The sequence below is a fragment of the Mobula hypostoma genome, chromosome 23 (genome assembly GCF_963921235.1).
Source record: "Mobula hypostoma chromosome 23, sMobHyp1.1, whole genome shotgun sequence".
Taxonomy (NCBI): Eukaryota; Metazoa; Chordata; class Chondrichthyes; order Myliobatiformes; family Myliobatidae; genus Mobula; species Mobula hypostoma.
In genome coordinates this window covers 3686623-3713827 of record NC_086119.1, presented here as the reverse complement: position 1 = coordinate 3713827, position 27205 = coordinate 3686623, and the positions used below count along the sequence as shown (strand labels likewise).

The 27205-nt window shown below is 55.4% G+C and overlaps 1 protein-coding gene across 1 annotated transcript; it reads left to right on the top strand.

Moving 5' to 3' along the window:
* Positions 1-349: 349 nt before the first annotated feature.
* On the top strand, positions 350-27205 carry inpp5ka (inositol polyphosphate-5-phosphatase Ka). Its single transcript, XM_063031173.1, has 13 exons — positions 350-519; positions 5119-5194; positions 7296-7403; positions 7512-7620; positions 7734-7850; positions 9048-9223; positions 11470-11581; positions 14404-14513; positions 15553-15757; positions 21570-21707; positions 23564-23647; positions 24717-24821; positions 25493-27205. Exons 2-13 carry the CDS (start codon positions 5127-5129, stop codon positions 25583-25585), a joined length of 1425 nt encoding a protein of 474 aa, XP_062887243.1. The 5' UTR covers positions 350-519; positions 5119-5126; the 3' UTR covers positions 25586-27205.

The window sequence follows — 27205 nt, the reverse complement described above, 5'->3', positions numbered from 1 at the left end:
ACCATCATCCCACCCTATACCGGTCACCCCCTCCCCAGACCATCATCCCACCCTATACCGGTCACCCCCTCCCCAGACCATCATCCCACCCTATACCGGTCACCCCCTCCCCAGACCATCATCCCACCCTATACCGGTCACCCCTCACCCCACCCCACCCTATACCGGTCACCCAGTGACTCAGGCTGCCCCTGTCCCGCCCAGAAATAATCACCAAAGCAGCGTCGGCTCGGCTCTGTTTTGCTTTGGGCAGGATGCGTGCTCATTGGTGGAGACCGCGGGTCAGCTGATAGCTGTCGACCAATCGCTGAGAGCTCGGCGGCATCATCAACTGAGGAAGGAATGGTTGGGGGGGCGGTGCGGGCGGGTACGTGCTGATCCCTTTAAACGCCGACCGACTGGGCGATCCCTTTAAGAATTGGCGCCGCCGCTGCGGTTGGGTTTGAACGGGAGTCGGGCCGAGCGACGGGCGGCAGCGGCAGCGGCACCGGCACCGCCACCGCGGGACGCCGGCACCAGGTGAGGGGAATCCCGAGGCGCCGCTCGTACTTCGTATCCGGTTCTGAGCGGGGTGGGCCCCGGCTGTCGGGGAAACCAGGGTCGGATCGGTGAGGGAGCGGTATCGGTCAGCCCGTCACTCCCTCTTCATCTCCGTCCTTCCCTCCTTCTTTGTCCGCCTGTCATTCCATCTCTATTCCTCCGTCCCTCCCTCCCCCCATCTCCCTCCCTCCATCACTCCATCTTCATCTCCGTCCCTCCCTCCATCACTCCATCTCCGTCCGTCCTTCCCTCCATCTCCATCCATCCCTCCCTCCGTCCGTCCTTCCCTCCATCTCCGTCCGTCCTTCCCTCCATCTCCGTCCGTCCTTCCCTCCATCTTCATCTCCATCCGTCCTTCCCTCCATCTCCTTCTCCGTCCATCCTTCCCTCCATCTCTGTCCATCCCTCCCTGCATCTTCATCTCCATCTCCATCCGTCCCTGCCTCCATCTCCTTCTCTGTCCGTCCCTCCCTCCATCTCCGTCCATTTCTCCCTACGTCCGTCCCTCCCTCCATCTCCATCTCCGTCCGACCTTTCCTCCATCTTCATCTCCGTCCGTCCTTTCCTCCATCTTCATCTCCGTCCGACCTTTCCTCCATCTCCGTCCATCCCTCCCTCCATCTCCATCTCTATCTCCATCCGTCCCTCCCTCCATCTTCATCTCCATCTCTATCCGTCCCTCCCTCCATCTCCATCTCCATCCGTCCCTCCCTCCATCTTCATCTCCATCTCCATCCGTCCCTCCCTCCATCTCCGTCCCTCCCTCCCTCCCTCCCTCCATCTTCATCTCCGTCCGTCCCTCCCTTCATTTTCCATCTCCGTCCGTCCCTCCCTCCATCTTCATCTCCATCTGTCCCTCCCTCCATCTTCGTCTCCGTCCATCCCTCCATCTCCATCTCTGTCCGTCCCTCCATCTTCAACTTCCATCTCTGTCCGTCCCTCCCTCCATCTTCATCTCCGTCCGTCCCTCCATCTTCATCTCCGTCCGTCCCTCCCTTCATCTTCATCTCCATCTGTCCGTCCCATCCTCCATCTCCATCTCCGTCCATCCCTCCCTCCATCTTCATCTCCATCCGTCCCTCCCTCCATCTTCATCTCCATACATCTCTCTCTCCATCCGTCCCTCCATCTCCTTCTCCGTCCGTCCCTCCATCTCCGTCCGTCCCTCTCTTCCCTGGGAGAAATGGAATCCAGATCTGGGGGCAGAGGTTTGGGGTGAGACGAGAATGATTTAAACGGCTTCCGAGGGTCCACACTCTCTGCATGGAGGATGGGGAGTTTTTGGAACGAGCTGTCAGAGGAAGAGTTTGAGGCAGATAAAGTCGCCACGTTTATCAAGCACCTGGATGGATACATTCCGGGGTGGGGGACTCAGAGAGATGTGAGAATTAGGACCAGCTGGGTGGGCACGAACTGGCCAGACTGAAGGGCCTGTATCTTTGATCATTTTGGCCAACGTGTAGGATATATTCCTGACCCTCAGTGCTTCCCCCGGAGACCAACTGTCCTGGGTGTGGAGACCTGTGTGTGTTGTGTGTGTGTGTGTGAGAGTCAAGTGATGTGTTTGATTCTGCCGAACGTGGTACGACAGGTTCCATCAGCGCAGGAATGTGTGAGGACACTTGCGGGCTGCCCCCAGCACAACACTAGATGGTGTTAACACAAACATCTCATTTAGTTGTCTGTTGCAACGTACACATGATTAATAAATGAATCTGAAACTGAATACCACTGGGTCTACAACAGAAGCTGTTGGTTGCTTGAGGTGAACTGCTTGAAATGCAGTTCTTCTCACCGCGATAGCACACACAAACTGCTGGAAAACTCAGCAGGCCAGGCAGCATCCGTGGAGAGGAATAAACAGTCAACGTTCCAACCCTTCATCAGACTGAGCTGACAGGGGGAAGGCACCAGAATAAAAAGAAAGGGGAGGGGAAGGAAGCTAGTTAAAGGTGATCGGTGAAGCCAGCTGGGTGGGTGAAGACGGGGCAGAGTTTGTTAAGTGTGTCCAGGACGGATTCCTGTCACAGTATGTTCACAGGCCAACTGGGGGGAATGCCATACTAGATCTAGTATTAGGTAACGAACCGGGCCAGGTCACAGATCTCTCAGTGGGTGAGCATCTGGGGGACAGTGACCACCGCTCCCTGGCCTTTAGCATTATCATGGAAAAGGATAGAATCAGAGAGCACAGGAAAATTATGAGGCTATAAGGCTAGAATTTGCGGGTGTGAATTGGGATGATGTTTTTGCAGGGAAATGTACAATGGACATGTGGTCGATGTTTAGGGATCTCTTGCAGGATGTTAGGAAGCAAGGAGCAGATGGGTCTATTGAGGAATATAGGGAAGCAAGAAAGGAGTTTAAGAAGGGGCTGAGAAGAGCAAGATGGGGGCATAAGAAGGCCTTGGCGAGTAGGGTAAAGGAAAACCCCAAGGCATTCTTCAATTATGTGAAGAAAAAAAGGATGACAGGAGTGAAGGTAGGACCGATTAGAGATAAAGGTGGAAAGATGGGCCTGGAGGCTGTGGAAGTGAGCGAGGTCCTCAATGAATACTTCTCTTCGGTATTCAGCAATGAGAGGGAACTTGATGATGATGAGGACAATATGAGTGAGGTTGATGTTCTGGAGCATGCTGATATTAAGGGAGAGGAAGTGTTGGAGTTGTTAAAATATATTAGGACAAATAAGTCCCCGGGGCCTGATGGAATATTCCCCGGGCTGTTCCACGAGGCAAGGGAAGAGATTGCTGAGCCTCTGGCTAGGATCTTTATGTCCCCGTTGTCTACGGGAATGGTACTGGAGGATTGGAGAGAGGCAAATGTTGTCCCCTTGTTCAAAAAAGGTAGTAGGGATAGTCCGGGTAATTATAGACCAGTGAGCCTTATGTCTGTGGTGGGAAAGCTGTTGGAAAAGATTCTTAGAGATAGGACCTGTGGGCATTTAGAAAATCATGGTCTGATCAGGGACAGTCAGCATGGCTTTGTGAAGGGCAGATCGTGTCTAACAAGCCTGATTGAGTTCTTTGAGGAGGTGACCAGGCATATAGATGAGGGTAGTGCAGTGGATATGATCTATATGGATTTTAGTAAGGCATTTGACAAGGTTCCACACGGTAGGCTGATTCAGAAAGTTAGAAGGCATGGGATCCAGGGAAGTTTGGCCAGGTGGATTCAGAATTGGCTTGCCTGCAGAAGGCAGAGGGTGGTGGTGGAGGGAGTACATTCAGATTGGAGGACTGTGACTAGTGGTGTCCCACAAGGATCTGTTCTGAGACCTCTACTTTTCATGATTTTTATTAATGACCTGGATGTGGGGGTAGAAGGGTGGGTTGGCAAGTTTGCAGACGACACAAAGGTTGGTGGTGTTGTAGAGGATTGTCGAAGATTGCAGAGAGGCATTGATAGGTTGCAGAAGTGGGCTGAGAAGTGGCGGATGGAGATCAACCCGGAGAAGTGTGAGGTGGTTCACTTTGGAAGGACAAACTCCAAGGCAGAGTACAAAGTAAATGGCAGGATACTTGGTAGTGTGGAGGAGCAGAGGGATCTGGGGGTACATGTCCACAGACCCCTGAAAGTTGCCTCACAGGTAGATAGGGTAGTTAAGAAAGCTTATGGGGTGTTAGCTTTCTTAAGTCGAGGGATAGAGTTTAAGAGTTGCGAGGTAATAATGCAGCTCTAAAAAACTCTGGGTAGGCCACACTTGGAGTACTGTGTCCAGTTCTGATCTCCTCACTATAGGAAGGATGTGGAAGCATTGGAAAGGGTACAGAGGAGATTTACCAGGATGCTGTCTGGTTTAGAGAGTATGGATTGTGATCAGAGATTAAGGGAGCTAGGGCTTTACTCTTTGGAGAGAAGGAGGATGAGATGAGACATGATAGAGGCATACAAGATAATTAAGAGGAATAGATAGAGTGGATAGCCAGCGCCTCTTCCCCAGGGCACCACTGCTCAATACAAGAGGACATGGCTTTAAGGTAAGGGGTGGGAAGTTCAAGGGGGATATTAGAGGAAGGTTTCTTTACTCAGAGAGTGGTTGGTGCGTGGAATGCACTGCCTGAGTCAGTGGTGGAGACAGATACGCTAGTGAAATTTAAGAGACTACTAGACAGGTAAATGGAGGAATTTAAGGTGGGGGGTTATATGGGAGGCAGGGTTTGAGGGTCGGCACAACATTGTGGGCCGAAGGGCCTGTACTGTGCTGTACTATTCTATGTTCTATAAATTTACTCCTGGACTGATAACAATACCTACCCATGGGTCCTGGAAGTGGGCAGTGAGGGTTCTGCTCAGGTGGCGGTACTGAGGGGGGAGGGGGTCACACTGTGGGAGGGGTGGTATTGAGGGAGGGTCACAGCCTGGGGGGTAGTACCGAGGGAGGGTCGCACTGTGGGGGGTGGTACTGAGGGAGGGTCACACTGTGGAGAGGTGTTACTGTGGGAGGGGTGGTATGGAGGGCTGCCTCTCGGCTGCTGTTGCTTTAAGAAAGTTCCATACGCACACTCGACACTCCGCCTTTCTGCTCTTCCAAAGACTGTGTTGATTTTCTTCTTTACTCCCCCCCCACCCCACCAGGGCCGAGGATGGAGTGCTCCCTCAATGCTCAGGGGCTGAAGACTGTGCATGGATCTCACAAGACCATCAAGTTCGGGTGAGAGACTTGGGCGATAGTGCCACCTTTCTCCTTCATCTCCTGGGGGTCATGGTCAGCAGGGGGTTGTGAGCCGAATGGTCTGTGGCTGTGCTGTGTTCTCCCAGTACCAGTCTGAGAGTCCTGTTCCCATTCACCAACTCTGCTATGGCGATCATGGGAGGGTCGTGTTGAAGGGGTCCGGTGTTGGGTCGGGGTATCTGATGCTAAAGGGGCATGGTACGCTGTGGGAGGGGGACGGTGTGCCGTGGGAGGGGCAATACTGCTTGAACTGGCTGTTCAAGCTATTCCCAGTAAGACGTGTCCTTTCACTCTCTTATCTTTAAACTGTTGCTGCCGCTGCCCTGCCCCATTGCTGTTATGTCTTCACCTCTGCCACCTTCCTGATAGGCCGTTCGTACACTGCTGTGTTCTGTCATCGTCAGGCAAAAGAGCTGCACAGAGTGACACGGTCACGTGGAAGGAAATATAACACTGTCGTAGAGTTTGGGTTCGGATCCCACTGCTGTCTGTAAGGAGTTTGTACGTTCTCCCCGTGACTGCATGGGTTTCCTCCAGGTGCTCCAGTTTCCTCCCACATTTCACAGACGTACGGGTTAGGGTCAGTGACGTGTGTGTGTGTGTGTGTGTGTGTGTGTGTGTGTGTGTGCGCTGTGTTTGTACCGGAAGCTTGGTGCCATTTGCGGCTGCCTCCAGCACAACTTTGCCCCGCGTTGGTTGTTGATGCAAACTGTGTGTTTCAACGTACGTGTGACAGATAAGGCTGATCTCCTTTTAAAAAAAAGTCTTTAAAGGTTATATAACAGGAAAAGTAGAGAGGCTAAAACTGCCCCCTCCATGCCAGCTCGCCATTAATCACAGTCTCTTCCTGTGAAGCCGGTTTTGTGCCCAAGTGACCCATTCTGTTTACAACACATGCTTCTATTTAGGAGTAAATCTGTTCCGAAATGCCTTTGAAAGGCCCTCGTGATTGAACCTGTGACTGGATCCGTTACTCAAGAATGCTGCTAAGTAGTGTGGGATCACGACCTATGGAGAAAGAGGATTGAGCGGCTAATCCCTGTGGAACTCGACGAGCTAACAGAGGTGGCACGATGGAGGGAGGGGAAGGAGTGAGAGAGAATTGCAGAGATTGGAGAGGGAGAATAATACAAATAAGGGTGAGGGAGAGAGAGAAAGTGGCAGGGAGATAGGGGAGAGGGGAACGAGCAAGTGGAGGGAGACCCACTGCAGACGAGCGAAAGGAGAAAAGTTCAAAATAAATTTATTATCTAAGTACATATGTCACCATATACAACCCTGAGATTCATTTTCCTGCGGGCATACTCAGCAAATCTATCGAATAGTAACTATAACAAGAGGAAACAGGGTGCAGAAGACAACAAACTGTGCAAATGGAAATACAAATAAATAGCAATAAATAATGAGAAGATGAGGTAGTCCTTAAAGTGAGAGCACTGGTTGTGAGAGCATCTCAACGGATGGGCAAGAATCTGATGCATGAGAGGTGCTATAGTAACTGTTCTTGAACCTGGTGGTGCAAGCACGGGTTGACTCTGTTGGTCTCTCACCTGTGGAGGACTGGTGGGTGAGGAGGGGTGGTTTGGGGGGGGGGGGGCGCTGAAGATGCTCCAGTCTGCACAGGATATGATGGATAATCAGGATTATATTACCTCGCCAATTAAACTCCCTCATGTCACACCCTAGGGTCATGGATGTGGAGCTCTGTCAGGGGCTCATTACTCTCGGATGTCCCAGGGTGGAACTGTCATGGGCTCAGTACTCTCGGATACATCCTGAGGTGGAGCTCCTCCTGGGGGACTGGGGGACTGGGATGTCCCAGGGCTGGGCACCACTCGCAGTGTGGCCTGGTGGGCACTGTGGCAGCCTGACAGCTCCAGGGACCCAGGTTCGATCCCCGCCTGTGGCACCGTCTGGGTGTGGAATGTGCACCTTCTCAGGGGTGGGGCAGAGAGAGTGAGGCCCAGGTTCACCATCCTAACTCACGGGGAAGGGACTCGCTTGCCCCAGGGTATTTATGAATCTGTATCCCCTAACCCTAAACACCCCCACCCCACCACCCCACCTGTGCTCCTCCCAGACTGCACATCGTCACCTGGAACGTGGGAACTGCCGCGCCTCCTGATGACATCACCGCCTTGCTACAGCTGGAGGCCCAGACGCAGGAGACAGACATGTACGTCATTGGGTGAGTGAGGGGAGGGGTAGGGGAAAGCGGGGTGAGGGTTGGGGAGGTGCAAGGCCGGTGATCAGGTCTTGGACGGGGTATGGCACTGACCACTGGACTTGTGACCAGCCTGCAGGAACTGAACTCAAAGGTGCCCTCGTTTCTGATCGACATGGTGTTCTATGACCCCTGGACTGTCTTCATCACCAACTTCCTGGCTCCCCTCGGCTACGTCAAGGTGAGTGCGAGCCCGACCTGTCTGGTGGCATTAGCAGCCTCGAACGATGTAGAGGAGACCATGTCAGACTGGTTTTCTCTCTGACCCCTCTCTTGTTCCCTCCCCCCGCCCAGGTATCTTCCATCCGGATGCAAGGTCTCCTGTTGCTCATCTGTGTGAAGCTCCAACACCTGCCGTACATCTGTGACCTCCAGACCAGCTATACCCGCACCGGCCTCTTCGGCTACTGGGTAAGGCCAGCATCCCCCACCCACCCCGGGCCTGGGGCCTATGGTCAATCGGTGGGCCGGTGGGCTGCTGCTGCAGCTGGGCACTATGGCAGCTGCCCAGTCCTTCCTCGCCCAGGCCTCTCATCGCACGAATCTCAGCTCAGTCTTGGCCACAGGCTGACCCCCCCCCCCCCCGCAAAAGTGAGAGGTTGGTGTCTCTGTGACCGAGGGGGCAGGAAGTCCAGGAACTAGACTGGAGGGCAAGATCGCTCACAAACATAACGTCACCCCCTCAAGTGCCTTTCAGTGAGGTCATCGGAATTGGGTTTATTGTCTCTGACATACGTATGTTGTGAAATTTGTTGTTTTGCAACAGCAGTACGTTGTAAGACATCAAAATCACTTTGTTACAATAAGGAATATTTAACAAGTAGTGCAATAAGAAGAGGCCAAGATAGTGAGGTAGTGTTGATGGGTTCACTGTCCATTTAGAAATCCATGGCGGAGGGGAAGAAGCTGTTCCTGGAATGTTGAACACAAGTCTTCAGGCTCCTGTACCTCCTCCGTGATGGCCAGTTCTAATGAGAAGGAAGCACTTGCTGCCTGATGGGGGGTCCTTCGTGACAATTGACACCGTCCTGAGGCATCGCCATTTGAAGATGGGGGCTTGGTGGGGGGGGTGTGGTTTAGCTCTGCACGAAGCCATCAGATCCATCGCTGTCCCGTGGTACCGGGTGGGATTGATCTTACAGGGTCAGCCCGGCATCGAGGGCTGAAGGGAATGTACTATTCTATCGTTCCACGCTCTCTCAATGTGGCGGTGGGGAGCAGAGAATTGCTGGGATCTGGCCCTGGAGAAACAGCCCTCGGCGGGGGCTGGCTTTCCTGCCTTTGGGAGTGCTCCGATACAGCTGTTCAGTCCTGTGTTAGTGCTTAGAATGTCACTGGCCCTTTGGCCCACAATGTTGTGCTGACTCATTAACCTTCTCTAAAATCAGACTAACCCTTCCCTCCTACACAGCCCTCCATTCTTCTATCACCTCAACTACCACCCGCTCCCCAATTACCCACCCCTCCCAATCGCTGTCTCCCTCTGGCTCCTTAACCCGTTCCCACTCCCCACAGGGCTTCCCTCAACTCCCGAGAGTTTGGGTTTTGGGGTGGGCTCCGTGGTCTCCGCACTAATTGTTTTTTTTTCCCTCTCCTCCCCCGCCGCAGGGGAACAAAGGGGCAGTGGCTGCCCGCCTCTCCGTCTACGGGCACTTGCTCTGCTTTCTGAACTGCCACCTGCCGGCGCACCTCCACAACAGCAGCCAGCGTATCAGCACCTTCCAGCGGATTCTGGCCGTGCTGAGGTTCCCCGGCCCGACCTCCCCCTCCGTCCTCGATCACGAGTGAGTCCACCTGCGACACGTGCGTGCGCGGTGCAGGGGTTGTGCTGGTGGGGAGGGAGAGGTTTGCTCGGCACGTCTGATTCCAAGCCTGTCTGCCTCTGGACAGAGTAACCCATTCAGGGGCACACAGGTGGCTTTGGGCCCCTGAAACTGGAGAGGGTTCAAAGAGGATTCACCAAAATGATTCCAGGATGAAATCACTTGTCATATGAGGAACGTTTGATGGCTCTGGGCCTGTCTTCACTGGAATTCAGAAGAATGAGGTGGCGGTGGGGGGGGTCTCATTGAAACTTGCTGAATATTGAAAGGCCTTGATAGAGTGGACATAGAGAGGCGGCCTACAGTAATGGGGAAGTCTAGGACCAGAGGGCACAGCCTCAGAATAGAGGGACGTCCATGTAGAACAGAGATGAGGAGGAATTTCTTTAGTCAGAGATGGTGAATCTGTGGAATTCATCGCCATAGATGGCTGTGGACCCCAAGTCAGTGGGTATATTTAAAAACAGATTAGTCAGGGCATCAAAGGTTACGGAGAGAAGGCAGGAGAATGGGGTTGAGAGGGATAATAAATCAGTCATGATCGAATAGTGGAAGAGACTCGATGGGCTGAATGGCCTAATTCTGTTCCTCCTCCTTATGGTCCATCAGTGGTGGTCTCAGTCAATTGTACCGCGATACTGCTTGTCCTGAATACTGTTATACGGACAGATCATCACTCAGTGCATTGAGTAGAACAAGGTAAACCAGTAACAGAATGCAGAATAGAGTGTTACAGTCACGGAGAGAGTGCAGTGCAGGCAGACAGTAAGGCACAAGGTCATAACAAGGTAGAGTCTGAGGTCGAGAGTCCACACTGGTCCCAGTACTCCCGTGATGACCATGACCGGCATGGTGGTTTTTATTCTCAGAACGTTAAAACCCAAAAATTGTTCAGGATGAGGTGTGAGATTGTAAGTCCACCCTCCGGTTACTGGTCCAATAAGTCTGCCGCTGTTTTCCTGAGCTGTCTGCTGTCCGTCTGGGGAAACCCCCTGCCCAACCTCCACTCTCGCAAAACCCTCTCTCAATGAAGCCAAACTCACCCCGTGTGCTCCTGCCAAAGTTCGGAAAAGGCTGCACATTATCAGCGCTGTGTTTTACACAGGAGAGTATTGTGAGTGGGGCTTCTTGGTATCTGTGTTTGTCAAGCTCTGTAGTTCATGAATCCAGAGTTCCCCGCTCCCCTCCCCAAAAGGTCTGAGCCCGGATTCTGTAGCCGAGAAGGTTGATAGCTGTGATCTCTGTTCCCCGATGACGTGCTTAAGCTGTGTCCTGCCTTTTGGAGCAGTGCCTGGTCCGTTATGGACTCACTGGCAAAGTGGGCGACAGTGAGTGACCAGAGCACCCCCCTCAACCCCAGCCCGTGTGTGATTTGCCAGTGAGGTTGGTTCCCCATCACACCCCCCAGGGTGCCCCAGGAATACACGTCTATTTTACAACAGTTTGTTCAAGCAACTAAAGACTATATTTTAAAAAATCATAAACTATCATTTCCAATTAAAATCTGACTATTACAACCTACAACTCCATCATGACTGTGAAAGGAGGGTTCAGCATGGGACTGACCAAACTCCATCCCGTTAAAAATCCCAGACCTACAGAAACACCAACAGGAGCTCCAAAGGCCTCATCCCTGGGAGAGGGAGGGACTTTATCCAGACGACATGTAGTGTCATCTGGTGAAAACAGAAGCCACAGGGCCGATCAACCTTCGGCCCAAGACAGGGGACTCTGGCGAGCTGCTGTCGGCCCCCTGTGCCCCTGTGGGGGTGAGGGACAGAGAACTGACGAGCTTCTGTCAGTGTCCTGTGCCCCCATGGGGGTGAGGGACAGAGGTCTTGGTGAGCTGGTCTGTGCCCCCGTGGGGGTGAGGGACAGAGGTCTGGGTGAGCTGGCCTGTGCCCCCGTGGGGGTGAGGGACTTAAGAAGAAGTTTTCGGTCTTGAGGGACCACATTGCCTGAAATCCGCCATTGCACCCATTGGTATCGTGTGCTCTGTCTCCAGGGACGTGAGCACAGATGTAACCCCGGGAGAGACCATAAGACGTAGGATCAGAATTAGGCCATCCTTCCCCCTCAATCCCATCCTCCGGACTTCTCCCCGTAATGTTGGACAGCTTGATGAATCAAGGAGCTGATTTTTCAGTCAGGGGCAGCCAGTCAAGAGTGTTTGGGTTCCTGCCACTGACAACTCTCATCTCTCGTAGCCTGCTCTTCTGGTTCGGAGACCTCAACTTCCGCATCGCAGACCACGGGCTACACTTCATCCGCGATACAATCGGCAAGAAACGCTTCCACCTGCTGTGGGACAAGGACCAGGTCAGGCCAGTCGGTCAGCATGCCGGTGGGACGAGCAGGTCAGGGCAGTGGTCAGCATACCAGTGGGGGCTATGGACCGGGTCAGGGCAGTCAGTCAGCATGCTGGTGGGGGCTATGGACCAGGTCAGGACAACCGGTCAGCATGCAGGTGGGGGCTGTGGGCTGGTGCAATACTGTAACGTTATTACAGCACCAGTGACCCGGCTGTGTGGAACGAGTTTCTACGTTCTCCCCGTTACCGTGTGGGTTTCCTCCGGGTGCTCTGGTTTTCTCCCACAGTCCGAGGACGGACGGGTTAGGATTCGTAAATTGTGGACATGCTGTGTTGCCACTGGAAGCATGGCTGCCCCCAGCACATCCTCGGGCTGTGTGGGTTGTTGATACAAACCACACATTTCACTGTACATCTCGATGTTTCATCGAACATAGAACATTACCGAACAGTACAAGCCCCTCGGCCAACAATGGTAAGCTGATCTTTTAACCTACTCTAAGCCCAATCTAACCATCCCCTCACATATAATCCTGCATTTTTCTTTCATCCATGTGCCTATCTGAGAGTTTCTAAAATGTCCCTAATGTACCACCACCCCTGGCGGAGTGTTCCACGCACTCACCACTCTCTGTGGGGGGTGGGGGGGAGAAAAACCTAATTCTAACATCCCCGCTACAATTTCCTCTCATCACCTTAAAATTTCCACCCTGGGGAAAAGTCTCTAGCTGTCCACTCAATCTATGCCTCTTATCATTGTATACACCTCTAACAAGTCACCTCTCATCCTCCTTCTCTCCAAAGAGAAAAGCCCTAGCTCACTCAATCTCTAATCCAGGCAGCACCCTGGTAAATCTCCTCCGCACATTCCACACCCTTCCTATAATGAGACAACCAGAACTTTGCACAATATTCCAGTGTGGTCCAACCAGGGTTTTATAGAGCTGCAATGTTACCTGTGGCTCTTGAACTCAATCCCCTGACTAACGAAGGCCAACACACCATAAACTTTCTTGACCACCCTGTCAGCTTGCGCAGAAACTTTGAGGTTTCGATGTGAAAGTGACATATGAAGCCTATCTTCATCTTCAGCCCTTCCCGCTGCTCTGTCATTCACTACCTTGTGGCTGAACCTCCCAGATCCTGTGAGAATCCCAGCCTCACCATCCTCCAAGTGAAGAAATCTCTCTCGATGCTGGAAATCTGCAGCAACACACACAAAATGCCAGAGGGTCTCTGCCCAAAATGTCGACTGTTCATTTCCCTCCAGTGATGCCGGCTGAGGTGCTCCAGCATTTTGTGTGTAACTGAAGAAACCTCTCCTTTTCTCAGCCCCACCTCACCCCCATCCATCTTGTTGACTGTCTGGGGGGCTTGGACCCTCTGCCATTGACACATCCTATCAGCACTTTGTACGTCTCTCATTCGTGAGTGACTCCCTCCCTCTTGGGTCCTGGCATCCCAATGACTGGTCTGGTGAGCCCTTGCGACACCCCCTGTGGTCTCACCAAGGCTTAAAGATTCAGATTTATTTGTTGCATATCTATAGTGTATTAAGACATTCAACCAACGACTAAAAACAGTCTGAGGGTGTTCTCGGGACAGCCCACAGTGTTGCCAGCATTCCAGCCCCAGCATAGCACGCCCAGAACAACTGCAGCAGAACTATTCCCTTTTTCCAACTTCCCACCCACCCACTCACTCACTCACAGACAGGCAAGCCTCCGATCCCAGAACATGCTGCCTGCAGGCCTTGGCCATGGAACCTCTGATCCCAGGCCTCCAACCTCCAACCATGACCTTGAATAATCTTAAAAATGAGTTTTATTCGTCACGTGTACGTTGAAACACAGTGAAATGTGTTGTTTGTGTCAACGACCAACGTAGTCTGAGGATGTGCTGGGGGCAGCCAGCAAGTGTCGCCATGCTTCCCGTGCCAACACAGCATGTCTGCAACTCACTGACGCCAACCAGTCTCAGGAATCTGATGGTGGAGGGGAGGAAGCTGTTCATAAAACATCGAGAATGTGCCTTCAGGCTCCCGTCCCTCCTCCCTGATGATACAAACACTAACCCTAATCGGTATGTCTCTGGAACGTGGGAGGAAACCAGAGCACCCGGATAAAACTCACACGGTCCTGGTGAGAACCTTCAGTACATACCCCTTACACACAGCGGTGGGAATAAAACTCACACGGTCCTGGTGACAACGTTCAGTACATACCCCTTACACACAGCGGTGGGAATAAAACTCACACGGTCCTGGTGACAACGTTCAGTACATACCCCCTACACACAGCGGTGGGAATAAAACTCACACAGTCCTGGTGACAACGTTCAGTACATACCCCTTACACACAGCGGTGGGAATAAAACTCACACGGTCCTGGTGAGAACGTTCAGTACATACCCCCTACACACAGCGGTGGGAATAAAACTCACACAGTCCTGGTGACAACGTTCAGTACATACCCCTTACACACAGCGGTGGGAATAAAACTCACACGGTCCTGGTGAGAACGTTCAGTACATACCCCCTACACACAGCGGTGGGAATAAAACTCACACAGTCCTGGTGACAACGTTCAGTACATACCCCTTACACACAGCGGTGGGAATAAAACTCACACGGTCCTGGTGAGAACGTTTAGTACATACTCCTTACACACAGCGATGGGAATTGAATTTGGGCAGATGATGCTGTAAGGCATTATGCTACAGTGCCCACAGGCAACAAAGGGTTAACACGAGCCTGGGGAGTGGGTGAGGATGGAGGGCTGGAGGTTATCCCTACTGTCGCCCTCACTCCTGCTCCCTCCTACCCCCAAAGCTGAATAAGGCCAAACAGGCAGAACCAGTTCTACAGGGATTCCTCGAGGGACAACTGCTATTCAAACCCAGCTACAAGTTCAACCTGGACTCCACAGACTATGACACCAGGTGAGCCCCGACCTCTGTATCCGTGCACTCAGTACCCTTCCAATGCGTTATGTAGTTACAGAGGGAGTCTTCTTCAAGCCAATTGTATCGGGAGCCATTCAGCCCCTCGACTGTTCTGCTATCTGTACAAGATGCTGGCTAAGATTTGTGAGGCGCCACAGTAGTGTTGTGGTTAGTGGTCATTACTGCAGCTGGGGGCGTCTGACATCATCTGTACGTCCTCCCCGTGGAATGCGTGGGTCTTCTCCAGCTACCCGCCCCGCCCACACAGAGTCCAAAGACGTTAATTGGTCATTGTAAATTGCCCTGTGATTGGGCTAGGTTAAGTGGAGGGTTACCAGGTAGAGAGGCTCATCGGGCTGAAAGGGCTTGTTCCTCACTGAGTCTCAATAAATAATGAAGTCATCTTTGTCATGAATCAGTCTCCCCCATAGGTAAAAGCTTAAAGACCCTGTTTTTGCTTGCTACCTGGAGGAGACTGGTTCAAGTCTCTCTGCTGAATCTCAGGATTGATCTGCCCCGTGGTGGTGGAGGGCGAGATAGGATTGTTACAGAAGCATTTATAGAGAGGCAGAACGATTTCTGAACAACAGTGGGATTGAGGCCCACAGGAAACCGGCTGAAAGGCAAACCAAGTTCAGGGGGCAGCACAGGGTGGAGGGGTTAGTGGCTCATTTCTTTCCCCATGGTGTGTTTGTGTCACACCAACAAAATGCCTGGGGAGCTCAGCAGGACAGGCAGCATCTGAGGAGATGAAGGGTCTCAATCCGAAATGTCAGCTCTTTATTCCTCTCCATAGATGCTGCCTGACCTGCTGAGTTCCTCCAGCTTTTTGTGTGTGTGTGTGTGTGTGTGTGTGTGTGTGTGTGTGTGTGTGTGTGTGTGTGTGTGTGTGTGTGTGTTGCTCTGGATTTCCAGCCTCGACAGGATCTCCTCTATGGAGGGGTTCTTCTGTTGGGGAGGGTAGTCAAAGCCTGCTTACCATGGCAGAGGTCCCAGTCCCCTCTCCAGCTCACTCGCAGCCTCTCCCTGTCACCAGTGAGAAGAGACGGAAACCGGCCTGGACTGATCGCATTCTCTGGAGGGTTAAAGCGGCCTGCCCGGACCGGGGGACCGGGAGCGGGGCCGGGAGCCAGCGGTCTGACGCCAGGAAGCCCATCGCTGTCACCTTAAACATCTACGACAGCCAGATGCAGTATGGAGTCAGTGACCACAAGCCCGTGTTGGCCACCTTCTCCCTGGAGGTGAGGGGAAAGGGGAGCGGGTACGAACCACTAACAATAACAGATAGCCAATGAGCTCACATGACACACCAACCACCCCGTCCGGCCACGTGGCTACTGACCCTCACCCCACCCCCCCCATCCGGCCACGTGGCTACTGACCCTCACCCCACCCCCCCCGTCCGGCCACGTGGCTACTGACCCTCACCCTACCCCCCCGTCCGGCCACGTGGCTACTGACCCTCACCCCACACCCCCCCGTCCGGCCACATGGCTACTGACCCTCACCCCACCCCACCCCGTCCGGTCATGTAGCTACTCACCCTCACCCCCACCCCCCCATCCAGTCATATGGCTACTGACCCTCACCCCCACCCCCCGTCCGGCCATGTGGCTACTGACCCTCACCCCACCCCCCCATCCGGCCACATTGCTACTGACCCTCACCCCCACCCCACCACCCATCCGGCCATGTGGCTACTGACCCTCACCCCACCCCACCCTGTCCGGTCATGTAGCTACTCACCCTCAGCCCCACCCCCTGTCTGGTCATGTGGCTACTGACCCTCACCCCACCGCCCCCCCGTCCGGCCACGTGGCTACTGACCCTCACCCCACCCCCCCGTCCGGCCACATGGCTACTGACCCTCACCCCACCCCCCCCCCGTCCGGCCACATGGCTACTGACCCTCACCCCACCCCACCCCGTCCAGTCATGTAGCTACTCACCCTCACCCCCACCCCCCCGTCCAGTCATATGGCTACTGACCCTCACCCCCACCCCCTGTCCGGCCATGTGGCTACTGACCCTCACCCCCCCCCCATCCGGCCACATTGCTACTGACCCTCACACCCACCCCAGCCCCCGTCCGGCCATGTGGCTACTGACCCTCACCCCACCCCACCCTGTCCGGTCATGTAGCGACTCACCCTCACCCACACCCCCTGTCTGGTCATGTGGCTACTGACCCTCACCCCACCGCCCCCCCCGTCCAGCCACGTGGCTACTGACCCTCACCCCACCCCCCCGTCCTGTCATGTAGCTACTCACCCTCACCCCACCCCCCCGTCCAGTCCTGTGGCTACTGACCCTCACCCCACCCCCCCGTCCGGCCACGTGGCTACTGACCCTCACCCCACCCCCTGTCTGGTCATGTGGCTACTGACCCTCACCTCAACCCCCCCGTCCGGCCATGTGGCTACTGACCCTCACCCCACCCCACCCCATCCGGTCATGTAGCTACTCACCCTCACCCCCATCCCACCCCCCCATCCGGTCACATGGCTACTCACCCTCACCCCCACCCCCCTGTGCGGCCACGTGGCTACTGACCCTCACCCCACCCCCTGTCTGGTCACGTGGCTACTGACCCTCACCCCACCCCCCCCCGTCCAGCCATGTGGCTACTGACCCTCACCCCACTCCACCCCGTACGGTCATGTGGCTACTCACCCTCACACCCCCCCGTCTGGTCATGTGGCTACTCACCCTCACCCCCACCCCCCTGTCCGGCCACGTGGCTACTGACCCTCACCCCACCCCGTCCGGCCATGTGGCTACTGACCCTCACCCCCACCGCCCCCCCCCGTCCGGCCATGTGGCTACTGACCCTCAACCCCACCCCCCCCCGTCCGGCCATGTGGCTACTGACCCTCACCCCACCCCCTGTCCGGCCACGTGGCTACTGACCCTCACCCCCACCCTCCCCCGTCCGGCCATGTGGCTACTGACCCTCACCCCACTCCACCCCGTACGGTCATGTGGCTACTCACCCTCACACCCCCCCGTCTGGTCATGTGGCTACTCACCCTCACCCCCACCCCCCTGTCCGGCCACGTGGCTACTGACCCTCACCCCACCCCATGCGGTCATGTAGCTACTCACCCTCACCCCCAGCCACCCCGTCCGGTCATGTAGCTACTCACCCTCACCCCCACCCCCCCATCCGGTCATGTGGCTACTCACCCTCACCCCCCACCCCACCCCCCCATCCGGTCACGTGGCTACTCACCCTCACCCCCACCCCCCTGTCTGGCCACGTGGCTACTGACCCTCACCCCACCCCGTCTGGCCATGTGGCTACTGACCCTCACCCCACCCCATCTGGTCACGTGGCTACTGACCCTCACCCCACCCCGTCCGGCCACGTGGCTACTGACCCTCACCCCACCCCACCCTGTCCGGTCACGTGGCTACTCACCATCACCCCCCCCCCCCCCGTCTGGTCATGTGGCTACTCACCCTCACCCCCACCCCCCGGTCCAGCCATGTGCTAATGACCCTCACCCTGCCACCCGCCCCCCCACCCCCCCGTCCAGCTGTGTGGCGAGGCTGTCTGCCATTGAATTGGCAAGGCACACAAGTGGTAAATGGGTTTACCAAAGGGTAGATGGGTACTGGAGGGTTAGTAGTGATGAGATGGCCTGAATGGTCTTGGGGCTCAATTACATGTGTTTGCCTAGCCTCCAGTCATCCTGGCCAGTGGTGGGTAGAGGGGCTGAGAGGGTGGGGGCTGTGTGTGAACTGGGAGGGGAGTGGGTCACTGGTGTGTGAACGGGGAGGGGAGTGGGTCACTGGTGTGTGAACGAGGAGGGGAGTGGGTCACTGGTGTGTGAACGAGGAGGGGAGTGGGTCACTGGTGTGTGAACGGGGAGGGGAGTGGGTCACTGGTGTGTGAACGGGGAGGGGAGTGGGTCACTGGTGTGTGAATGAGGAGGGGAGTGGGTCACTGGTGTGTGTGAACGGGGAGGGGAGTGGGTCACTGGTGTGTGTGAACGGGGAGGGGAGTGGGTCACTGGTGTGTGTGAACGGGGAGGGGAGTGGGTCACTGGTGTGTGAATGAGGGGGGGAACGGGTCACTGGTGTGTGAACGGGGAGGGGAGTGGGTCACTGGTGTGTGAACGAGGAGGGGAGTGGGTCACTGGCGTGTGAACGGAGAGGGGAGTGGGTCACTGGTGTGTGAACGGGGAGGGGAGTGGGTCACTGGTGTGTGAATGAGGAGGGGAGTGGGTCACTGGTGTGTGAATGAGGGGGGGAGTGGGTCACTGGTGAGTGTGAACGGGGAGGGGAACGGGTCACTGGTGTGTGAACGGGGAGGGGAGTGGGTCACTGGTGTGTGAACGGGGAGGGGAATGGGTCACTGGTGTGTGTGAACGGGGAGGGGAGTGGGTCACTGGTGTGTGAATGAGGGGGGGTGTGGGTCACTGGTGTGTGAACGAGGAGGGGAGTGGGTCACTGGTGTGTGAACGGGGAGGGGAGTGGGTCACTGGTGTGTGAACGGGGAGGGGAGTGGGTCACTGGTGTGTGAATGAGGGGGGGAACTGAATGAGGGGGGGAACGGGTCACTGGTGTGTGAACGAGGAGGGGAGTGGGTCACTGGTGTGTGAACGAGGAGGGGAGTGGGTCACTGGCGTGTGAACGGGGAGGGGAGTGGGTCACTGGTGTGTGAACGGGGAGGGGAGTGGGTCACTGGTGTGTGAATGAGGAGGGGAGTGGGTCACTGGTGTGTGTGAACGGGGAGGGGAACGGGTCACTGGTGTGTGAGAACGGGGAGGGGAGTGGGTCACTGGTGTGTGAACGGGGAGGGGAGTGGGTCACTGGTGTGTGTGAACGGGGAGGGGAGTGGGTCACTGGTGTGTGAACTGGGAGGGGAGTGGGTCACTGGTGTGTGAATGAGGGGGGGAACGGGTTCACTGGTCACTGGTGTGTGAAGGGAGGGGGGTGTGAACGGAGAGGGGAGGGTGTGTGAACGGGGAGGGGAGTGGGTCCTGGTGTGTGAACGGGGAGGGTCAGGGGAGGGGCACTGGTGTGTGAACGGGGAGGGGAATGGGTCACTGGTGTGTGTGAACGGGGAGGGGAGTGGGTCACTGGTGTGTGAACGAGGAGGGGAGTGGGTCACTGGTGTGTGAACGAGGAGGGGAGTGGGTCACTGGCGTGTGAACGGGGAGGGGAGTGGGTCACTGGTGTGTGAACGGGGAGGGGAGTGGGTCACTGGTGTGTGAATGAGGGGGGGAACGGGTCACTGGTGTGTGAATGAGGGGGGGAACGGGTCACTGGTGTGTGAACGAGGAGGGGAGTGGGTCACTGGTGTGTGAACGAGGAGGGGAGTGGGTCACTGGCGTGTGAACGGGGAGGGGAGTGGGTCACTGGTGTGTGCACGGGGAGGGGAGTGGGTCACTGGTGTGTGAATGAGGAGGGGAGTGGGTCACTGGTGTGTGTGAACGGGGAGGGGAACGGGTCACTGGTGTGTGTGAACGGGGAGGGGAGTGGGTCACTGGTGTGTGTGAACGGGGAGGGGAGTGGGTCACTGGTGTGTGAACGGGGAGGGGAGTGGGTCTCTGGTGTGTGAATGGGGAGGGGAGTGGGTCACTGGTGTGTGAATGAGGGGGGGAGTGGGTCACTGGCGTGTGAACGGAGAGGGGAGTGGGTCACTGGTGTGTGAACGGGGAGGGGAATGGGTCACTGGTGTGTGAACGGGGAGGGGAGTGGGTCACTGGTGTGTGAACGAGGAGGGGAGTGGGTCACTGGTGTGTGAACGGGGAGGGGAGTGGGTCACTGGTGTGTGAACGGGGAGGGGAGTGGGTCACTGGTGTGTGTGAACGGGGAGGGGAGTGGGTCACTGGCGTGTGAATGAGGGGGGAGTGGGTCACTGGTGTGTGAATGGGGAGGGGAGTGGGTCACTGGTGTGTGTGAACGGGGAGGGGAGTGGGTCACTGGTGGGTGAACGAGGAGGGGAGTGGGTCACTGGTGTGTGAACGGGGAGGGGAGTGGGTCACTGGTGTGTGTGAACGGGGAGGGGAGTGGGTCACTTGTGTGTGAACGAGGAGGGGAGTGGGTCACTGGTGTGTGTGAACGGGGAGGGGAGTGGGTCACTGGTGTGTGAATGAGGGGGGGAGTGGGTCACTGGTGTGTGAACGGGGAGGGGAGTGGGTCATTGGTGTGTGAACGGGGAGGGGAACGGGTCACTGGTGTGTGAACGGGGAGGGGAGTGGGTCACTGGTGTGTGAACGGGGAGGGGAGTGGGTCACTGGTGTGTGAACGGGGAGGGGAGTGGGTCACTGGTGTGTGAACTGGGAGGGGAGTGGGTCACTGGTGTGTGAACGGGGAGGGGAACGGGTCACTGGTGTGTGAACGGGGAGGGGAACGGGTCACTGGTGTGTGAACGGGGAGGGGAGTGGGTCACTGGTGTGTGAACGGGGAGGGGAACGGGTCACTGGTGTGTGAACGGGGAGGGGAGTGGGTCACTGGTGTGTGAACGAGGAGGGGAGTGGGTCACTGGTGTGTGAACGAGGAGGGGAGTGGGTCACTGGTGTGTGAACGGGGAGGGGAGTGGGTCACTGGCGTGTGAACGAGGAGGGGAGTGGGTCACTGGTGTGTGTGAACGGGGAGGGGAGTGGGTCACTGGTGTGTGAACGGGGAGGGGAACGGGTCACTGGTGTGTGAACGGGGAGGGGAGTGGGTCACTGGTGTGTGAACTGGGAGGGGAGTGGGTCACTGGTGTGTGAACGGGGAGGGGAACGGGTCACTGGTGTGTGAACGGGGAGGGGAGTGGGTCACTGGTGTGTGTGAACGGGGAGGGGAGTGGGTCACTGGTGTGTGAACGGGGAGGGGAGTGGGTCACTGGTGTGTGAACGAGGAGGAGAGTGGGTCACTGGTGTGTGAACGGGGAGGGGAGTGGGTCACTGGTGTGTGTGAACGGGGAGGGGAGTGGGTCACTGGTGTGTGAATGAGGAGGGGAGTGGGTCACTGGTGTGTGAACGGGGAGGGGAATGGGTCACTCCTGGAGGCTATGGGTCAGGTGAGGTAATTTTCTGCCTTTTATCTCGTCTCCAGTTGGAGAGGAGGATGACTCAGCCTCTGGTGGAACTGCAGGCCGAGGGGGAGTGGGTACCCGGCAAGGACGCCATCATCTCCTACTGCCCGGCGCAAGACTACTCAAGCAGCTCCTGGGACTGGATTGGACTCTTCAAGGTAACAGAAACAGGCCTTTCAGCCCATCTAGTCCATGCTGCTATCGCATACCCCTCCCATCCATGTAGCTATCCAAATTGTTGAAATCAGTATCAACCCCACATCCACCATTTGTGCTGGCAGCCCGTTCCACACTCATACAACCCACTAAGTGAAGAAGTTCCCCTTCGTGTTCCCCTTAAACATTCACCTTTCACCCTTAACCCATGACCTCTGGTTGTAGTCCCACCCAACCTCATTGGAAAAAGCCTACTTGCATTTACCCTGTCTATACCCCTCATAATTTTGTATGCCTCTATCAAATCTCCTTAGCTTCAGGGAACACCCACCTATTCAGCCTTTCCTAAAACTGGAGACCTGGCAACATCCTTGTAAATTTTCTCTGCAGCCTTTCAACCTTATTTACATCTTTCCTGTAGTTTGGTGACTAAAACTGCACAAAATACTCCAAATTACGCCTCAGCAATGTCTCGTACACCTTCAACATATCATCACAACTCCTGTGCTCAGTACATTGATTTACGAAGGCCAATGTACCACAAACTTTCTTTGTGATTCTATCTACATTTGAAGCCACTCTCAACAAGTTATAGACGTGCACTCCCAAATCCTTCTGTTCCACAGAGAGATTGGAGAAGGGAGGGATCTGGGAATATAGATCCAGAACTCCTGGAAGGTGGTGTCACAGGAAGGGAGGGCTGGAAAGGAAGCTTTTGGTGCATGAGCCTCTGTAAATCAAAGTATTGTATCCTATCACACTCTGCACTGTGTAACATCTCCAACAGTACTGTGGTTACCCACCCAGACAACTCCAACAGTGTCTGACCTGACCAAATCTGATTCCTCTGCCTCCTCTCAAGACTTGTTATAAATCTTCCTCAAAAATTGTTTGTGACCACCACTAACCTTCAAGAAACTGCTGAAAGTTATGAACAGAGCTGGGCACGTCATTGAAACCAGCCTTCGCTCCATGTCTACACTTCTCTCTGCCTCAGCATAGTCAAAGACCCCACCCCCCCAGAGCACTCTCTCTTCTCCCCCCTGCCATCGGGCAGAAGATACGAAAACCTGAAAGCACGTCCCACCAAGCTCAAGGACAGCTTCTACCCCCGTTACAAAACTACTGAATACTCCCCTAGTTACCATAATATGCAACTCTTGACCTCATAATTTGTGGGAGGGGTGGTACTGAGGGAGGGTCACACTGTGGGAGGGGTGGTACTGAGAGAGGGTCACACTGTGGGAGGGGTGGTACTGAGGGAGGGTCACACTGTGGGAGGGGTGGTACTGAGGGAGCATCGCACTGTGGGAGGGGCTGTGAGGGAGCATCACACTGTGGGAGGGGTGGTACTGAGGGAGGGTCACACTGTGGGAGGGGTGGTCCCGAGGGAGGGTCACACTGTGGGAGGGGTGGTACTGAGAGAGGGTCACACTGTGGGTGGGGTGGTACTGAGGGAGCATCGCACTGTGGGAGGGGCTGTGAGGGAGCATCACACTGTGGGAGGGGTGGTACTGAGGGAGGGTCACACTGTGGGAGGGGTGGTACTGAGGGGGGGTCACACTGTGGGAGGGGTGGTACTGAGGGGGGGGTCACACTGTGGGAGGGGTGGTACCGAGGGAGGGTCACACTGTGGGAGGGGTGGTACCGAGGGAGAGTCACACTGTGGGGGGGGTGGTACTGAGGGAGGGTCACACTGTGGGGGTGGTGGTACTGAGGGAGGGTCACACTGTGTGAGGGGTGGTACTGAGGGAGGGTCACACTGTGGGAGGGGTGGTACTGAGGGAGGGGTGAGTTGGAGTGAGGGGTGTGGTGTCCAGATTGGAGGGGAAGCCACTGAGGACCTTTCCTACCGCAGGTGGGATTCCGAAGTCCCAGGGACTATGTGACGTATCTCTGGGTGAAAGATGATGAGCTACTGGTTAATGAAGACATTTATCAGGTGAGTGAAACCCCTTTTCCACTCCCTCCCCCCCGCGGCTGCAACACAGCAAGCCCACAACTCACTAACTCGAAACGGTACATCATTAGAATGTGGGAGGAGACCCACAAAGTCTCGGGGAGAATGTACAATCTCCTTGCAGAACCCTGACCACCGGTGATGTACAGCGTTACGCTAACCGTCTTGTTATCGTGCTGCCCTGCCGTGGGCCTTTTGTTCAATGGAACTGTTTTTCTTCTGAATGCTGTTTTTCTGATGTTGAGTGTCTGTGATAGTTGCAGCAGCATTATTTCCTGGATTCAATTCCCCCCACTGTCTGTAAGGAGTTTGTAGGTTCTCCCCGTGACCACGTGGGTTTCCTCTGGCACTCCGGTTTCCTTGCGCAGTCCAAGGACGTTCCGGTTGATAGGTTAATTGGTCACACGGGTGTAATTGGGCAGCATGGACCCACTGGGACAAAGCTCCTGTTACCATGCTGGATCGCTGGATCTCTGCATCTCTAAACAAACATTTCTAAACAAATATTTAAGAAGTAAGTTTTACTTTCCTTCTGTGCCTCCACGGAGCTTTTTGATCGTTCATTACGTGCTGTGTCTCAGGCACCTGTTCATCTGACAATTCACCCAGTTTTAACTTTGAGCTGGTCGATACTCCGAGGGCAGGGTTTCTCCCCGGTCGATACTCCGAGGGCAGGGTTGTCCCCGGTCGATACTCCGAGGGCAGGGTTTCTCCCAGTCGATACTCCGAGGGCAGGGTTGTTCCCGGTCGATACTCCGAGGGCAGGGTTTCTCCCAGTCGATACTCCGAGGGCAGGGTTGTTCCCGGTCGATACTCCGAGGGCAGGGTTTCTCCCAGTCGATACTCCGAGGGCAGGGTTGTTCCCGGTCGATACTCCGAGGGCAGGGTTTCTCACCGGTCGATACTCCAAGGGCAGGGTTTCTCCCGGTCGATACCCCGAGGGCAGGGTTTCTCCCCGGTCGATACTCCGAGGGCAGGGTTGTTGCCGGTCGATACTCCGAGGGCAGGGTTGATACTCTGAACAGCAGTGTTTCTTTTCTTCACCCATCAGGTGTTTCTGAACGGTGAGGATGTCCCAGAGGATGCAGGGGACTACATACTCTGCTACTACAGCAGCAACATGGACTGTATCGTCGGGGTTAGCTGCCCATTCCAGGTATCCAGAGCCCAGCCTGCTGGGCAGGGCCGAGAGAACTTTGTCACATTGTGGGAGGGGCGGTACTGGGGGTCTGGCCCACCATGGCAGGGGCGGTACTGGGGAGGACCCCACTTTGGGTGGGATGGTACTGGAAGTCTGAGCAGTGGTACTTTAAAGGGGAGGGGTGTGTGGACGCACTATGGGTAGAATCACACAGGGTGCCCCCACTGTGGGAGGGGTGGTACTAGTGGTGGGTACAGGCTCCTTTGTGGGAGGGGCATCACTGGGAGGTGGGCCCCACTGTGGGGAAGGGTCACACTGAGGGCGGCCCCACTGTGGGAGGGGTGATAGTGGGGGTCAGACCCATTGAGGGGAGGGGTGGGGGTGGGCCCCACAGTGGGAGAAGCGGTACTGGGGGTGGGGGGGCTGCCCGATTGTTGAGGCAGGAACTGGGACTCCGTCTGCCTCAGGTGGGCGGTTAATTCCCCATGGCCCGCAGGTTTGTGGTGGGAGACAGGAATCCACCCCAGACCCTTGTGGCCAATCCCTGCCCCACCATCAGTGACCAGACACATCCTGATGCCTCTGTGGGATCACAGTGTGCTTGCCTTACTTTTCTGTGCGGAGACGCTGGATGATCGCTTCACCTGGGGGAGCCCTTCACTTCTTCCCAAACTGTGCCCCTGCAGATCCTGCCGGAATGTGCCGGAAGCCCTTTGGAGATGGACGCCGGGACGGAGATGTGCGACGCCCAGGCTCACGGTGATTCAGATACGTGCTGAGGTCTGCATTTACGTACGCCCACCGTGAGAGGAGAGGGAGAGATCCCGTACCCAAAGTGAACTGCTTTCCGTCCCTCGGGCCTCGGACCCGGTGACTCCTCCAGCGACGCACCCTGCAACTGTTCCCCTTAGATTCTAAATCAGATCGGATTGGCCAGAGTTTGGGGCCCGTCCTGAGTTCAGTGTGTGCGGAGACAAGGGGGGGGCAAAAGATTTTCATTAGCTGGGACTGTTGGCTGCTAAGTACACCACTCCACCCCACCCGGTACTACAGGTGTGTTTATTAATATTTTTACAGGCATTGCTGCCCAGCAGTGGGGATATTAATGTGTCTTACACATGTTTATCAAGCTCTAGGCACCCCCCCCCCGCCCAATCTTCTCGTCTCCTTGGACAAGGTAGCTCAGTTTCTTTGCCTCTCGTGGGACCCCTTCTCCTTGCCTCAGACAGACAGCACCTCATCCTCTCTGCTTCCGTGAGTCTGTCTCTCCCCCTCTGCCACCCCTTCCATAGGAGCTGTTAGTCCAGCACTTGGTCCCAGGTAGGATCTACCCTTACCAGTCACTTTCTCTGCAAGGAAGCTCCTCGGACAGCTGACTTTCTCTGGACCCACTCTCTTAAGTCCCTGAGAGAGCCAGACCAAAGGAGATCACCATCCCCTTCTTCACCCTCTGGTGATTGGGGCACATGCCCTCTGCCTGACCCTTCAATCCCTCCACGGGATACCCTGACGAGTGGATTAATGCAGTGGGAATATGAACAGTGTAGGGGAGAAACCATCAGCTGCCACTGACCGGCTCGTTCACCTGTAAACTTCCAGCAAGCCCCTCCCATCTGGGGATGGGAGGGACAGCCAGAGATTGTATCTATAACTCGGGTTGGAATCACCATCGTTGGGCAAACTTCCCTCCGTGCTTCAGAGCTGCTTCATCTGGAGTGACCCTGATTTCTGGATATTATCCATGTGGAAATCCAGCTCCTTCCGTCTTTGTTCGGCTGTGGCGGCCGGGGAAGGAGGATATTGGATAATAACAGAAACGGTGAGACGGTGAGAGCTTGTGGAGTTGAGGGAGGTGCAGTCTCCAGACTTGGAGAGATGCCACTCAGCCCATCCCAGCTGTCCCATCCCTTATCTGTAGGGTGACCAATTAAAGCTCTATGCACTTTTGAACTTCAGTTCCTCTCTGAACCAATCACAGCTCAAGGCCAAGTTGATCCTAATTTTTTGAGGATTCCCATGCTCCAGGATCCCTGAATCATCCAAGTCTCCAGGGCTTTTCCAGTCACTGGTCAAGTTCCCAGCATCACTAGTATTTTCAGTGTTCCCAGCATGGAACAATCAGAACCTATTCCCTGAATCCGGACCAAATCCAGTTGGTGCTGGAATTCCCAGGATCTGGCATGAAGCCGGATAGTTTCAGGCTCGGAGAGACCCCAGTTCCCAGGGTCTGGAGTCGGGAAGTTTAACTCATTTTAGTGAAGGTGAGACACAACAGATTTTAAGTGTTTTACTTCATGGACGTTTGCTTGACAATTTGTAGATATTTTTAAACAGCAGCAGATTGGCTCAGTTATCAGCTTTAAATAAAAAACATGAAAGTGATTTGGAAGTCTGTGTTT